At 37.4% G+C, this 13,364-nt stretch overlaps 1 protein-coding gene across 3 annotated transcripts in view; it reads left to right on the top strand.

Moving 5' to 3' along the window:
• Window positions 1–13,364, top strand: part of LOC126191506 (V-type proton ATPase 116 kDa subunit a 1-like) — a 278,558-nt gene that overhangs the window by 149,395 nt on the left and 115,799 nt on the right. For all 3 annotated transcript variants that reach the window (XM_049932400.1, XM_049932399.1, XM_049932401.1), the window contains exons 7-8: window positions 3,539–3,751; window positions 5,966–6,116. In XM_049932400.1, coding sequence (XP_049788357.1) covers window positions 3,539–3,751; window positions 5,966–6,116 — 364 coding nt within the window. The remainder of the gene's footprint in view (window positions 1–3,538; window positions 3,752–5,965; window positions 6,117–13,364) is intronic.

Here is a 13,364-nt window from a genome sequence, read left to right as displayed (position 1 = left end):
TCTACGAATAGTCTAACAAGTACCACTACTTCCACTGTTGGACAACACTCCATGCAACTAGAAACTAGTGAAAGGAATTTCAGTATGTAAAATATGTAATATTTACAACTCTAACAATACAAATGAGGAATGTAATAAATTTATTGCTACGTATTATGAACAGCACATCCTGACAGATGTGAACATTACTGGACTTCCAGTTTAATAAGTCATGGTTGCAAAATACTAACACTGATTCCTTACAAAAGAATGGAAAAACTGGTAGAAGCTGACCTTGGGGTCAAATTAGTCTCAAGTGGAGAAATCCAATTATCCCAGTTCTTGAAATTTTTGTTTCTCCATATTGATCACTGGAATTAAAGAACAGTTGCCAGTTTGGGTGAATAATACCATAATCAAATCTGAGAGCTATTTTAATTTACCACTATGTATTTGACTGGTACAGTTTGTATCTTGATGTAGTAATTTTAGCAAAGTGCTCAGGTACACAGATTATATTTTCTCACCTAATATGGTAACTTTTCATCAGTTCCTGCAATCAAGACTGAGAAATAAAAAGCTTAGAAGTGAACATATCTGTCTTCTATACTTTTTGATTAAATAGTTATTGTAGATTAGAAGAAATAATTTAGAATAAATTGCTTCAGTTTGGATTTTAAATTTTATTTGTCATTTGTCAAGAGAGTTTTATGATATTGGACAAATGATAGAGCTTTTTGTAGAAGCCTGTAGAATGCCTTTCTAATTCGCTTACAGCTTTAGTGATAAGCAATCATTCTTCCTGCTAGTGCTGAAACATGTATCTTCTTGAAAGGAAACCTTCTAGCTAACTGTGACTGACTCCAAAAATTACCACTTATTACAATCGCTGATGAGTGGAAATATGCAACATAGTGTGACTGGTTATGATACTTTTTTTGGTTTTAATTTTATGTGTGGCTACACTGCTTATCTGAAAGTATTATGAGAAAAAAGTATAGACTGTGTTAGACTCCTTTGTTTAATTCTTTCATGTATATCGTGGATTTATCTAAAAACCAAAATAACAGTCAGTTTGTAGTGGAATTTTAATTTTCACACATCCAATTCAATGCATGGATGCAAGATAAAATGCTTTTCTGTCATTCCACAGGGTATTTCCAGCATGTGATAGGACCAAAGACCTCACCATTATTGATAATAACAAAACTATTAATTGTTTAATTAAAGACTTAACCTATAATGTCATGTCTGTCCATTGCTCTCTGTCCAGGCTGCATGTAAGTGCATATTTGATAACTGAAAAGACAAGAATGGCCATAGGTTCAAGCAGCTTGTGCCCTCTGTCTTAAATAGAAAGTTGTGTCTTGGATTTATTAGCATTCACTGTTTGATTATTAGCAATTGCATGTGGTAAGTGTCCTGTAATCTTGTCTGTGACAGTGTGCTGATTCGGTTTAATTTATAAAAATTACTCATCTTCAATCTTGCTCAACATATCCACAGTACACTAGTTCCGGACTTACTTGGCCCAAACCAAGGTACTGTAATTGTCATCTTGAACCATTAAAGATTGCTCCAGCAACTCATGTATATATCATTCTTATTGTTTGCAGATTTATTGGTTGCTGCATTGATAAAGGCATAATTAAAATGATAATAATGTCAACCCTGACAAATATTGCAGTTTTTTGTAGTGGTAATGGGTTTCAGAAGCTCTGTTGACGTTGTTATCATGTTGGGTCTAGAAACTGAGAGGCTGTGGGGTTGAGTCCGACCAGACTGAAAATTTTCAGTCTGTCTTTAATCTAGCCTTCACCTTTTGACAGTATGAGTATTTATGAGGAACAGCATGTGGTTCAGTTTCCATGCTTAACTGCAGGCTCTCCTTTACTGGTTGGATAACTGTGATGAATTAGGGACATGCAAGTTGCAGAAGTAGTATCCAGTTGCAAGATTTTCACTCATTTATTGAGTGACATGAAATTATTATTTACTGAAACAGTGTTTAATTTTCAGATTTGTAGCTTACTTTGACAAAAACATAACATCAAAGAACACCATTTGTAAAAACATCTTGCATGTATGAATAGTTTCAAAAAATATTTTGACTGTGCCATTTATCCCACATGTAGGCCGGGGCCCTTAACCATTTAGAGAACTTGCATTGCTTGCATTACAAATGCAAGTTGTAAATTGTATATTTCTGTCAAAAGTCTATAATGACATAATAGAAATGGTTTATATTGGAATGATGAAACATTTTGTAATGGCTACAGGTCTGCAAGTGAACCAGACAATTATCTATATTCATGCAGAAAATTTAGCTGAATTGATCAGCTAGCTTAAGTGTGTTTGACCAAACACACACACACTCAAAATCACACTCAAAATCACATTTTATATTTTTGGGAGTGAATATAAGTGAATAGTTAATATTTATTAACTCAAAGATTCCATCAACTAACAACCCCTGCCTCTTCAGTTAGAAGCACTTAATCAGTAGCTGCCCCCTGCAAAGTAATGTGTAAATGAACTGAGTTTTTGAAATAATTTGAAGATACTTTATTGTTCTGTTCCTTTAAACTGCAAAAGAAGGCATTGAGAATAACAGGCAGCATGGTGCCCAGACCTCAATGTAGGGCCTGCATCAGAACACTAAAGATTATGCCTCTGTCATCGTTGTATATCATGCAGTTTGTAATGCATATCTGGGTGAACTACTGTAGATTCCAGGTGTATGGCAAATGTTGTAAGTAAAATACCAGGAACAAAGGTGGGATGGTATCACTCCATTATAAATATAAGGAAAAAAACAAAAACAAACAAAAAAAAAAACAGAAGCACTCTGTAAACAATTTATCTAAACTTTTCAGTGTAATAAACTCAATTTATCAGGGAGCTACCAGATTAGCAATTTGGAAGAAATTTATCAGGGAGCTACCAGATTAGCAATTTGGAAGAAACATTGAAGAAATTTTTAAATGAGAGCAAGAAAATTTAGGTAGTGTAACATATTTGTTATTCAAGAGCATCCATATGATAGTTTGTTGGGGGAGGGGAGGTGCAAGCCTGGTAAGTACAGAGTATTTTTAGTATTTTGGAAGACAACTGGGGATTTCGAAGTACCAAAAAGAGTTCCAGTTCTGACCCTGTTAAAAATTTCTTGAAAGAAAAACGCCTCACTACAGTATAATGTTTTCCTTTCCCTGTGAGCTAGGGGTGGCAAAGGGATGCAAGGCCCTCCCCCTCCCCCCCTTCCCCCCCTCTTTGCCGCCGGTAATGGGCGCCCTTATTATTATTGTATTATTATTATTGGGAAGTGCTGATATATCACTGAACAGTAACATGACACATACCTTATTTTAATGTTGTGATTATTAATATCAGTAATATGGTGACATATGTAGTGCCACAACGATAACTAATTTTTTGTGTGTGTATGTGTGTGTACTGTAACTGTATTGATGCTTGCAATGCCTCAGATGACCTTACAGGTCCCTACAATAATAAAAATTCCGTTAAGTTCAATGCAATCCAAATCATTTACTCTTCACAGGTTCTAAATCAAACTAAAGACCACAGGCAGAGGGTACTACAGTCTGTTGCTAAAGAGCTGAACAGATGGACAATGATGGTACGCAAGATGAAGGCTATTTACCATACTCTCAATGGTTTCAATATGGATGTCACAAGCAGATGCCTTATTGCAGAGTGCTGGGTGCCTGTGAATGACCTACCAAGGATGACTCAAGCACTGCAAGATGGTGGGGTAAGTGCAGAAAAATTTAAATTCAATGCGTTTTGTAACATAAACTGTCTATTCCACTTTTGGAAATATGCAGCACATTTTAGTTGCTGCAAAGCTTTATTTTTATTATTATTGACAAATAACATTGTCAATCAGTTGAAAAGATTTCCAGGGATGTGGAAATGGGAAGATCTACCAACAAAAATTGCTATAAATAATAATACTATCTGACACCTTGATAAAATACTTTTAAAAATAATTAAATTAATAAAAGCTATTGAGCTGGGGTGTGGCTTCTTGAACATAATTTCTTTTCTACCTTCTTTCAGAGCTCAGACATTTCCTAAATGATGTTAGCTTCAGCTTTATTCAAACTGATGAACTTTAAAGGTCATCAGTAAACACTTCCGGGCTAAGTTGCCGTGGTCGATCTGTAGAACTTCTTCTCCCTGACATTTCGTTCTCAACTACGGAGAACATCTTGCGAGGTGAGTCAACGACTGGCTGCTAGGATCTGGGGCCGCCGCTTATACGGATATCGTAGGGGGCGCCACCGCACGTCACGTGGCGTTGATGTGCAACTATCTCTGGCTATCGTCTGTTCTCTTGATTGCAGGCAATCGATTGTCACGTGATTGATGCAATGTCGACCGCCATATATTATCCAATTTTAATCCTTCTTCTTTATGATTAAAATTGTATTGATGTTTGTGGATTTCAATTGCCTCTCTATACATACGTGTATAATAATGCGACGTCCTCGATAGCACGATGGTGAATTTTACGAACAGATCGATGGGGTAGCCATGGGAAGCCCCCTAAGTCCCGCAATTGCGAATTTATTCATGGAATATTTTGAACATCAAGCACTGCAGTCGGCCAAAAAAAGCCCCTCGAAGTGGTATTGGTATGTGGATGATACCTTTGCAATATGGAATCATGAGGAAGAAGACTTGAATGATTTCCTGGTACACTTAAATAGCATCAACCCAAAGATTAAATTTACTATGGAGAAGGAGAAGCATGGACAACTTAACTTCTTAGATGTATCAGTTATCAAACGGGCGGATGGGACCTTAGGCCATAAGGTCTACAGGAAAGGTACACATACTGATCACTACCTCCATAAGAACTCAAACCACCACGCTAGGCAAAAGAGGGGGGTCATAAAAACATTAGTGGATAGGGCCAATAATATTTGTGAACCAGGCTACTTACAAGAAGAACTAAATCATTTACGAATGGCCTTTGCGAAAAATGGTTATACGAAAAACGAGATTAACCGAGCACTTCACCCACATAGAAAAATGCCTAAAAATAGGAGACAGCAACAACCATCAGCTGGAAAAGTTTTTCTTCCGTTCATCCATAATATCACAGATTGCATTGGGAAAGTACTAGCCAAGTTTCAGGTAGAGACCATTTTTAGACCTACTAAGAAAATTAGTGAATGCCTATGATCAACAAAAGATGCTCGTCACCCCCTAGCCACCCCAGGGGTATATAAAATTCCATGTAGTTGTGGCAGGGTTTACATAGGAATTACAAAAAGAAGCATCAATACACGGTTGATGGAGCACAAGAGAAACTGTCGCTTGGGACTTATCGACAAATCGGCAGTAGCAGAACATGTTTTTAAGGATGGAGATCAAGAAATAAAATTTGGTGAAACAAGCATGCTAGCAAGGACGTCGCATTATTATACACGTATGTATAGGGAGGCAATTGAAATCCACAAACATCAATACAATTTTAATCGTAAAGAAGAAGGATTAAAATTGGATAAGATATGGTGGTCGACGTTGCATCAATCACGTGACAATCGATTGCCTGCAATCGAGAGAACAGACGATAGCCAGAGATAGCTGCACATCGACGCCACGTGGCGTGTGGTGGCACCCCCTATGATATCCATATAAGCGGCGGCCCCAGCTCCTAGCAGCCAGTCGTTGACTCACCTCAGAAGATGTTCTCCGTAGTTGAGAACGAAACGTCAGGGAGAAGAAGTTCTACAGATCGACCACGGCAACTTAGCCCGGAAGTGTTTACTGATGAAGATGCCGGCCATGAAAGCCTACATGGAATGAACTTTAAAGGTGTTTCAGATCCTTTTTCAGCCTTCTGTTATGACGCGAGAGAAAAAAACTACTTTTTAAATATTTGTGTTCTGTATGAAAGAAAGCTGTGTACTGCATATTTATCACTCAGCATTTAATAAAAAAGTATTATTTTCAGGTTGCTTCTGGAAGTTCTGTAGCTTCATTTCTTAATATAATTGAAACGTCAGATACTCCACCAACATATGTTAGAACAAATAAGTTCACAGCAGGATTTCAAACCCTTATTGATGCATATGGATCCATAACATACCAAGAAGTTAATCCAGGTTAGTAATACCTCTTTAGCAATATTAGTTCTGTTCACTGTGGTCATCAAGCTTGTTTAGCCATATTTTTTATTTATATTTTTATTTAGAGGCATCACCAATCATCATCCCATAGTGAGTTATATTGCACCATTTGAAAAATAAAATAAAATTTGAGATTATTAACAAGGAATGCACACAGAAGCACATGGCGAGACACCTCCTCCCCTCCACCACCATCATCCCCCCCCCCCCCCCCCTCTACTTACCACTCTTCACTCAAACCCACATACACATACTCTTTTTGCATGCCTACAAGCTACAAAACGTAGACAAGGCAGGTAAATAATTACAAATATCTATAAAGTGCTGAGAAGTATGTGGACATTAGTATAGGACTGAATTGTCTACAAAATGCGACAAGTCTTTCGCCATTTCTTTTTGTTCTTCTAAGTGGCGGGTAGTCTCCCACAACTATTCTGTATTTCTTTTCTCTGCCTGTGTCAGCATTGAAGTCTCCAAGCAAGACATTAACATAATGTTGAGGGACTTTCAAGTTGGATCCTCAAGAGTTTCCCAGAAGTCATTCACCTTTTGAGAGTCTGTCTTGTTGTCTTCATTTATCAGGCCTGTGTGTTGATAAGGGTGTAAGCCTTATTTCCAGATCAAATGGACAGAAGTGAGATCCTGTTTGATGGGGAGGTGAAATTGATTACGGATCCAATTATGTTCCTTTTGACTATGAAGGCTATCCCTAGGATCATTGAGCTGGATTTTTTTTTTATCACAATGTTTCCTTTATCTATTCTGAACTCTTCTGAGTCAAATGGATTCTCATCCAGATATCTGGTCTCTTTTAGTGCCAGTATGTAGAAATTCTGGTCTTTTAAAGTGTTGACCAGTTGCTTTAATTTTCCCGTCTTCAGAAGTGTATTGATGTTTAGTATTCCAAACAGGTGTTCTTTCTTGGATTGTACCTTTCATGTTGAGGATCTGGGAAGCTCCAATCTTCTCTGTATGATGTTAGAGGCTCTCCAGAAACTGACAGCCTGGTTGTGCCACTCACAGCAGCAGAGGATTTCTGTTTCCAGTTACCTACTGTAGTAGTCTCTACTGAAAGTGTTCCCCTTCATGCCTTAAGTTTAAGATAGTTGAGGGGGGAAGGGGGTGAGTATAGCCCATCCACAGACTTAAAACTCAGGTTGTAAGCCCCAGAGTTTAGTTAAGGCCGCCCCTAATCTGGAGTACAGATGCCTTTTACAGTTGCTCTTAACCTGGAGAACACACTATGAATGCTGAATTCCAATGGAGTTTCCTCCACTGAAGAGTCCAGCACATACTGAGTGTATATATTATCCATAAAAGCAGCATTACCTCTTCCGCCAGTTTTCCCATACTAATGATCTTCATCTCTGCCTTCACTTCCATTGAGGTTTTTGCCATTAAACTGGCAAGAAACCCTCACAAAGTACTGTTACATGGACCAGGTGAACCTAGGTTTTTAATGAGGTGCTACTCCTCCCCCTCTTCCTTTCCTTTCTCAACAATGCTGGGGACCAGCTTAACAAACTTAATTTAAGCAGAAAAAAAATGGAGGCATTACTTTCTGGCTGACTCTCATACTTGAGTGGCCGTGGTGGTCTAGCATTAGACTCTGCCCCTGCGGATCCCAGAGTGGTGATTTCCCTTCATTCTAGTTCCTCCAGGATGGCTCCAGGTCCACTCTCAGTCTGCTATCAAATGAACTCCTGGGATCTTTGCCTCAGCCAGGGCCGCCACCCTACCCCTCCTAGTGTCGTGACAAAGTAGGTTGTTCCTTACCTACAGTCAGACCAGAAGCCCAGTCATGTGCAGGTGTCACTGATTTTACCTTTAACCTTTGAATAATTTCTTTTACCTCACCATACATTCTTTCAGTCTCTCCATCATCTACTGAGCTAGTAGGCATATAAACTTATACTACAGTGGTGCAGAATATTTTACTTGAGAGGATGCCATCATTACAAAGTGATATGGAAGAGCTGCATGCCATCTTGAATAATAATTTATGCACTTCCTCCTTGTTTTCATGTGTTTTCCATACCAACACTGCAAATTGGCCAACATTACAAGGTTATTTAGTCATTCATCCCGACTGTCAACCCTGTAACCAGTGAAAAGGCTGCTGCTCTTTTCAGGAACCACAGGATGTCCTATCCTCTCCACAGATACATCTCCATTATATTTGCATCTATAGTACAGCTATCTCTATGAATGATGCACAAAAGCCACCCCAACTCAGCAAGATCCATGGTGCAAGGAGGATACAACGTGTTGCACCTCAATAACAATTGCCTTCTTCCATTTATGATTTTGTTTTCTTTAGTTTCCTTTGCTTATTTACCACATTTTGCTGTCTGAAAAAATAATTTGCTAAACATTTAATATGTCACTACTTTTGCGATATAGAGACAGATTTGGAGAGTGGCAATGATAATATTAAACATGCTTCACTTGTTCTCGAATACTTCCATCTCTTTAAAAGTACTATTATGATGTACATTTCTGATTTTGTGCCCTATGATTCTGTTTCAGTTTAGTTATGTATCTGTATTTTACTCTGCATTATGCAAGCCAGCGATGACTGGCAGTTCAAAAGTGATTTAGAAACATCACAACCTATAAGATTTCTTCATTATGGTTTTGTAAAATATACTCTTATCTCCTTCTATTTACTTTTACTTGTTGCTTGCCAAATTCAGTTTATGTGATCTTCTAGAAGAATAGTTGTTTGTTTCAATAAATTCTGCTAAGGCGTAATCACTGTCTTTTTCAAATAACTGAATAACAAAATGTATAAGGTCATCCACATGAGTACAAAGAGAAATCCATTCAATTTCCATTACATGATAAATCACATAAATATAAAGGCTGTCAACCTGACTAAATACCTAGGGATTACAATTATAAGTAACTTAAATTGCAACACTCACATAGATAAAGTTGTAGGTTAGGCAAACCAAAGACTATATTTTATTGCACACAACACTTCGAAGATGCAACAGCTCTATTAAACAGACTGCCTGTTTCTCCTCTGCTAGAGTATTACTGTGCTTTAGTGGATCCTTACTAGGTAAGATTGATGGAGGACACTGAAAAAGTCAAAAGAGGGACAGCACATTTTGTTCTGTTGTGAAATAGGGGAGGGAGTGTCACAGATATGGTAAATAAGTTGAGGTGGCAATCTTTAAAGTTCGTGAAATTGCATCGTCAACTTTCCCCTCTGCATGTGAAAATATTTTCCTGTCATCAATGTATGTAGGAAGAAATGATCATCATAATAAAATAAGAGAAATCAGAGCTTGTACAAAAAGATTTAAGTGCTCTTTCTCCCACACGCTGTTGGAGAGTGGAATGGTAGCGAAAGTGTGTATTGCAGGGTATTCATGTAGATGTAGATGAAGATATCCAGATCTTTCCACTGAAAACTATTCTTCAATTTAGTCTTCATTTTACATTAAAATCTTCCATTATCGCCTTGTAGTGGGATTTGCTGCCAGTCAGCATTTTATGTAACTCTTTGTATAGGTATTCTCTCTCTTTCCATCAGAATGTGAGTAAGCTGGCACCTGATTTTCAAGGAATATTTTCTCCTTATTTTTAAATCAAGTCTTGTTCTACTCTTTGAGATTCAGTAACTATATCTATAACAATGAAAACAATCAATTATTGACAAAATTATTTAATTGAATGGATAAAAAATCTACTCACCAAGTGGTGGCAGAACACACACATAAAAGACTGCTGTAATTCTCAAGCTTTCAGAGCCTGTGGCTCCTTCTTCAGGCAGAAGGGTTGAAGGAGAAGGAAGAAAGGTGAAGGAAAAGGACTGGAGAGGTCTAGGAAAAGGGGTAGATTTCGGAAAAGTCATCCAGAACTGCAGTTCAGGGGAGACTTTCCATATGGGAGGAGAAGGAAAGACTGATTGTTGGGGGCTGTATCAGATGAGATTTGAAAACCTGAGAGCTTAAAGGTGGAAGACAGGGTAATATGCAAGACAGAGATTACTACTAAAACATCATGCCTGAGCTAATGAGTGCGAAAAGGTAAGTGCATTGTGCAACAAAGAGGTGGGGGGGGGGGGGTGATGAAAAATAGATGGGAAAGACAATGAAAGATGTAGAAAACTAAAACGGAGTGAAGCAAGGAGTAGTTACAGTGAAGAAATGCTGAGACAGAAGAAATTAACATAAATAAAGGCAAAGTGGGTGGCAGGAACCAAGGAAATGTTGTTGTTCTAGTCCCCACTTGCAGAGTTCTGAGAAACTGGTGTCTGGAGGAAGAATCCAGATGATGCGTGTGGTGAAACATGCACAGAGGTCACGAATGTTATGTTGTAGAGCATACTCTGTAACAGGATATTGTGAGTTGCCAGTATACACCCTCTGCCTACATCCATTCATCCTAATTGATAATTTGGTGGCAGTCATGCTGATGTAGAAGGCCGAACAGTGTTTACATATGACATGTGTCGTCTTTCAGGTCTATTTTTCATCCCCCCCCCCCTCCCACCTCTGTTAGATACAATGCACTTAGCTTTTCACTCTTATTAATTCATGCACAATGTTTTTGTAATAATTTCTGTCTTGCAAATTACCTGTCTTCCACCTTTAGGCTCTCAGGTTTTCAAATCTCGCCTGATGCAGCCCCCAGCAATCAGTCTTTCCTTCTCATCCTGTACAGTTAGTCTCCCCTGACCCATGGTTCTGGGTGACTTTCCCAAAATCTACACCTTTTCCTAGACCTCTGCATTTTCTTCACCCTTCTTCCTTCCCCGCCAACCCTTCTGCCTGAAGAAGGAGCCACTCACCCTCCCACACATCACCATTAATTTTCTCTTAGTCTCTTCACTATTTCATAATCTTCAAGAGGTGTAAGATATATAAAAGAAAAACTTTTTTACTTATCTTCTTTATCTTGTTGTTGTTGTTGACTCCAAGTCTTGCATCTAGGGTACATTCTTGCGACTGTAATTTTTATAACGTTGCGGATTGTTGTTGAACTTAATAACTGATGAAGATTTGCCTGTTGCTATGAGTATCTTTTTATTTTATCCCATTCTTTATCCCAATAAATAATGATGATTCTTCTATGTCACACTGACTTTACAATTCCACTTCAGAACATGAATTCACATTGTTGTGGACAAAATTAGAAATATACATGCGTTTACATCAGAGGCATGTCCAATGTTACTTACATTCTGTGGTACTCACAATATTCCAAAGAGTTTATAAAGCAGAAGAGTTTACAAACTTTCATGTCAAAAGAAGAATATTTACTAACTTGTATCATTATTTTATAGTTGGGTCCAGAAATAAATTTAATAATTAGAGTTAGATTGTGCATTTAATGATACTAATTGTCAATATATCAGAAATTTCGTGATTTCAGTTATTTTTAACACGAGAGTTATTTTAACTGTACGTACAGAGTGTAACAAATTAATTTCTTTTTACATATTTTAGCCTGAAATGTAACACATTGTATACAAAATCATATTAAGTTCATTCAGTTAAACAGCTGAGATAATTTAAAACTGTACAAGAATCGATGGTATACATGGTATCAGTTATTTCTATATAAAAAAAAAAGAGATAAAGTTAGAGGAGGGTGACCCATTGCAATGTCTCCCTAACAAATTTTGGAAACAGGATGTTTACAATATTTTGTGACAGGCTATATGGTTTGCCAAATGGTGTCCCAAATGATGCCCAGGATAGAATATAGATGTATAGAAGTATCTGATACATAACTTATTACAGAAAATACAAGAAAAATATCTACTACACAAATCATAATCTATACATGTATCAGGATATGGCACTCAGATTTTCATATCTGTGAAACATACCGTCACAAGACAAATAATACAAAATCAAAACTACAACATTGCACCACTAAACCATAGAAATAATTACAGAGACCATGTAAACTATTAGAATTTATAAATTTTAAGTTAAGATCTATACAATGAAACCTTCAAAATCTTTGAAAGAGAAGAGAAAAAATTCCAGAGCTGAAGTGTATCATGAGTGAGCCGACTTGAAAAACTCACAGTGCGGGTAAAGACCAAAAGAATATACTCAACCATGAATAGGAATCAATCAGCCACATAAACCAGAATATTTGGGGAAATATTGACAAAATAATGGAAAAATATTAGGGCCAAAGTTTACGATGTGGGGATCAACCCATGAATCCAAACCACGCTGGGTACAAACCAGCAAAAGAGTTTCCTCACGACAAAATGAATAAAGCTCATAATCGTATCAACAAGTCCATTTATACGCAAAGAGTAACTGTAAGAAGCATCTAGCCTTAATCAGTGGTTGTACACTCTCCTTGAGTATGCACATACACTGTCCCGATTACCAGGGGTACCCAAAACAGAGCTCAGCATGAGTCTGTCCACAACTCAACTTCCAATCAGATACAATATTGCAATACTCAGGATAAATACAGGTAAACACAGTCATAAATTAGTTTTGAATGATGACACAATCCAGTAGCTTGAGAACCAAAATTAGTGTATGAAAGCAGACGTGTATACATCTTATTATATTGTCAATACTAGTAAATGTCTTCCACACTATTTGCTAACTGTTCACCCAAACTAACCTACATATATAAAAACCTAGAAGATTCATTTGCAGTTGATATAAAAATACATTATGATTTAAGGTTACATAATGCATTAGAAAGTCAATTCCCCCTACATGTATTTATGCTGAATAATACATGTTGTATACATGGAAGGGGCCTAGAGATACTGGAAAGTTTCAGATAGATTATATAATGGTAAGACAGAGATTTAGGAACCAGGTTTTAAACTGTAAGACATTTCCAGGACTCTGACCACAATTTAGTGGTTATGAACTGGAGATTGAAACTGAAGAAACTGCAAAAACGGGGGGAATTTAAGGAGATGGGACCTGGATAAACTTAATGAACCAGAGGTTGTAGAGAGTTTCAGGGAGAACATTAGGGAACGATTGACAGGAATGGAGGAAAGAAATACAGTAGAAGAAGAATGGGTAGCTTTGAGAGATGAAACAGTGAAGGCAGCAGAGGATCAAGTAGGTAAAAAGATGAGGGCTAGTAGAAATCCTTAGTTAACAGAAGATATATTGAATTTACTTGATGAAAGGAGAAAACATAAAAATGCAGTAAATGAAGCAGGCAGAAAGGAATGCAAACATCTGAAAAATGAGATCGACAGGAAGTGCA

The sequence above is a fragment of the Schistocerca cancellata genome, chromosome 6, assembly GCF_023864275.1.
Source record: "Schistocerca cancellata isolate TAMUIC-IGC-003103 chromosome 6, iqSchCanc2.1, whole genome shotgun sequence".
In the NCBI taxonomy this organism is placed as follows: domain Eukaryota; kingdom Metazoa; phylum Arthropoda; class Insecta; order Orthoptera; family Acrididae; genus Schistocerca; species Schistocerca cancellata.
This window is presented reverse-complemented; position numbering and strand designations above follow the sequence as displayed.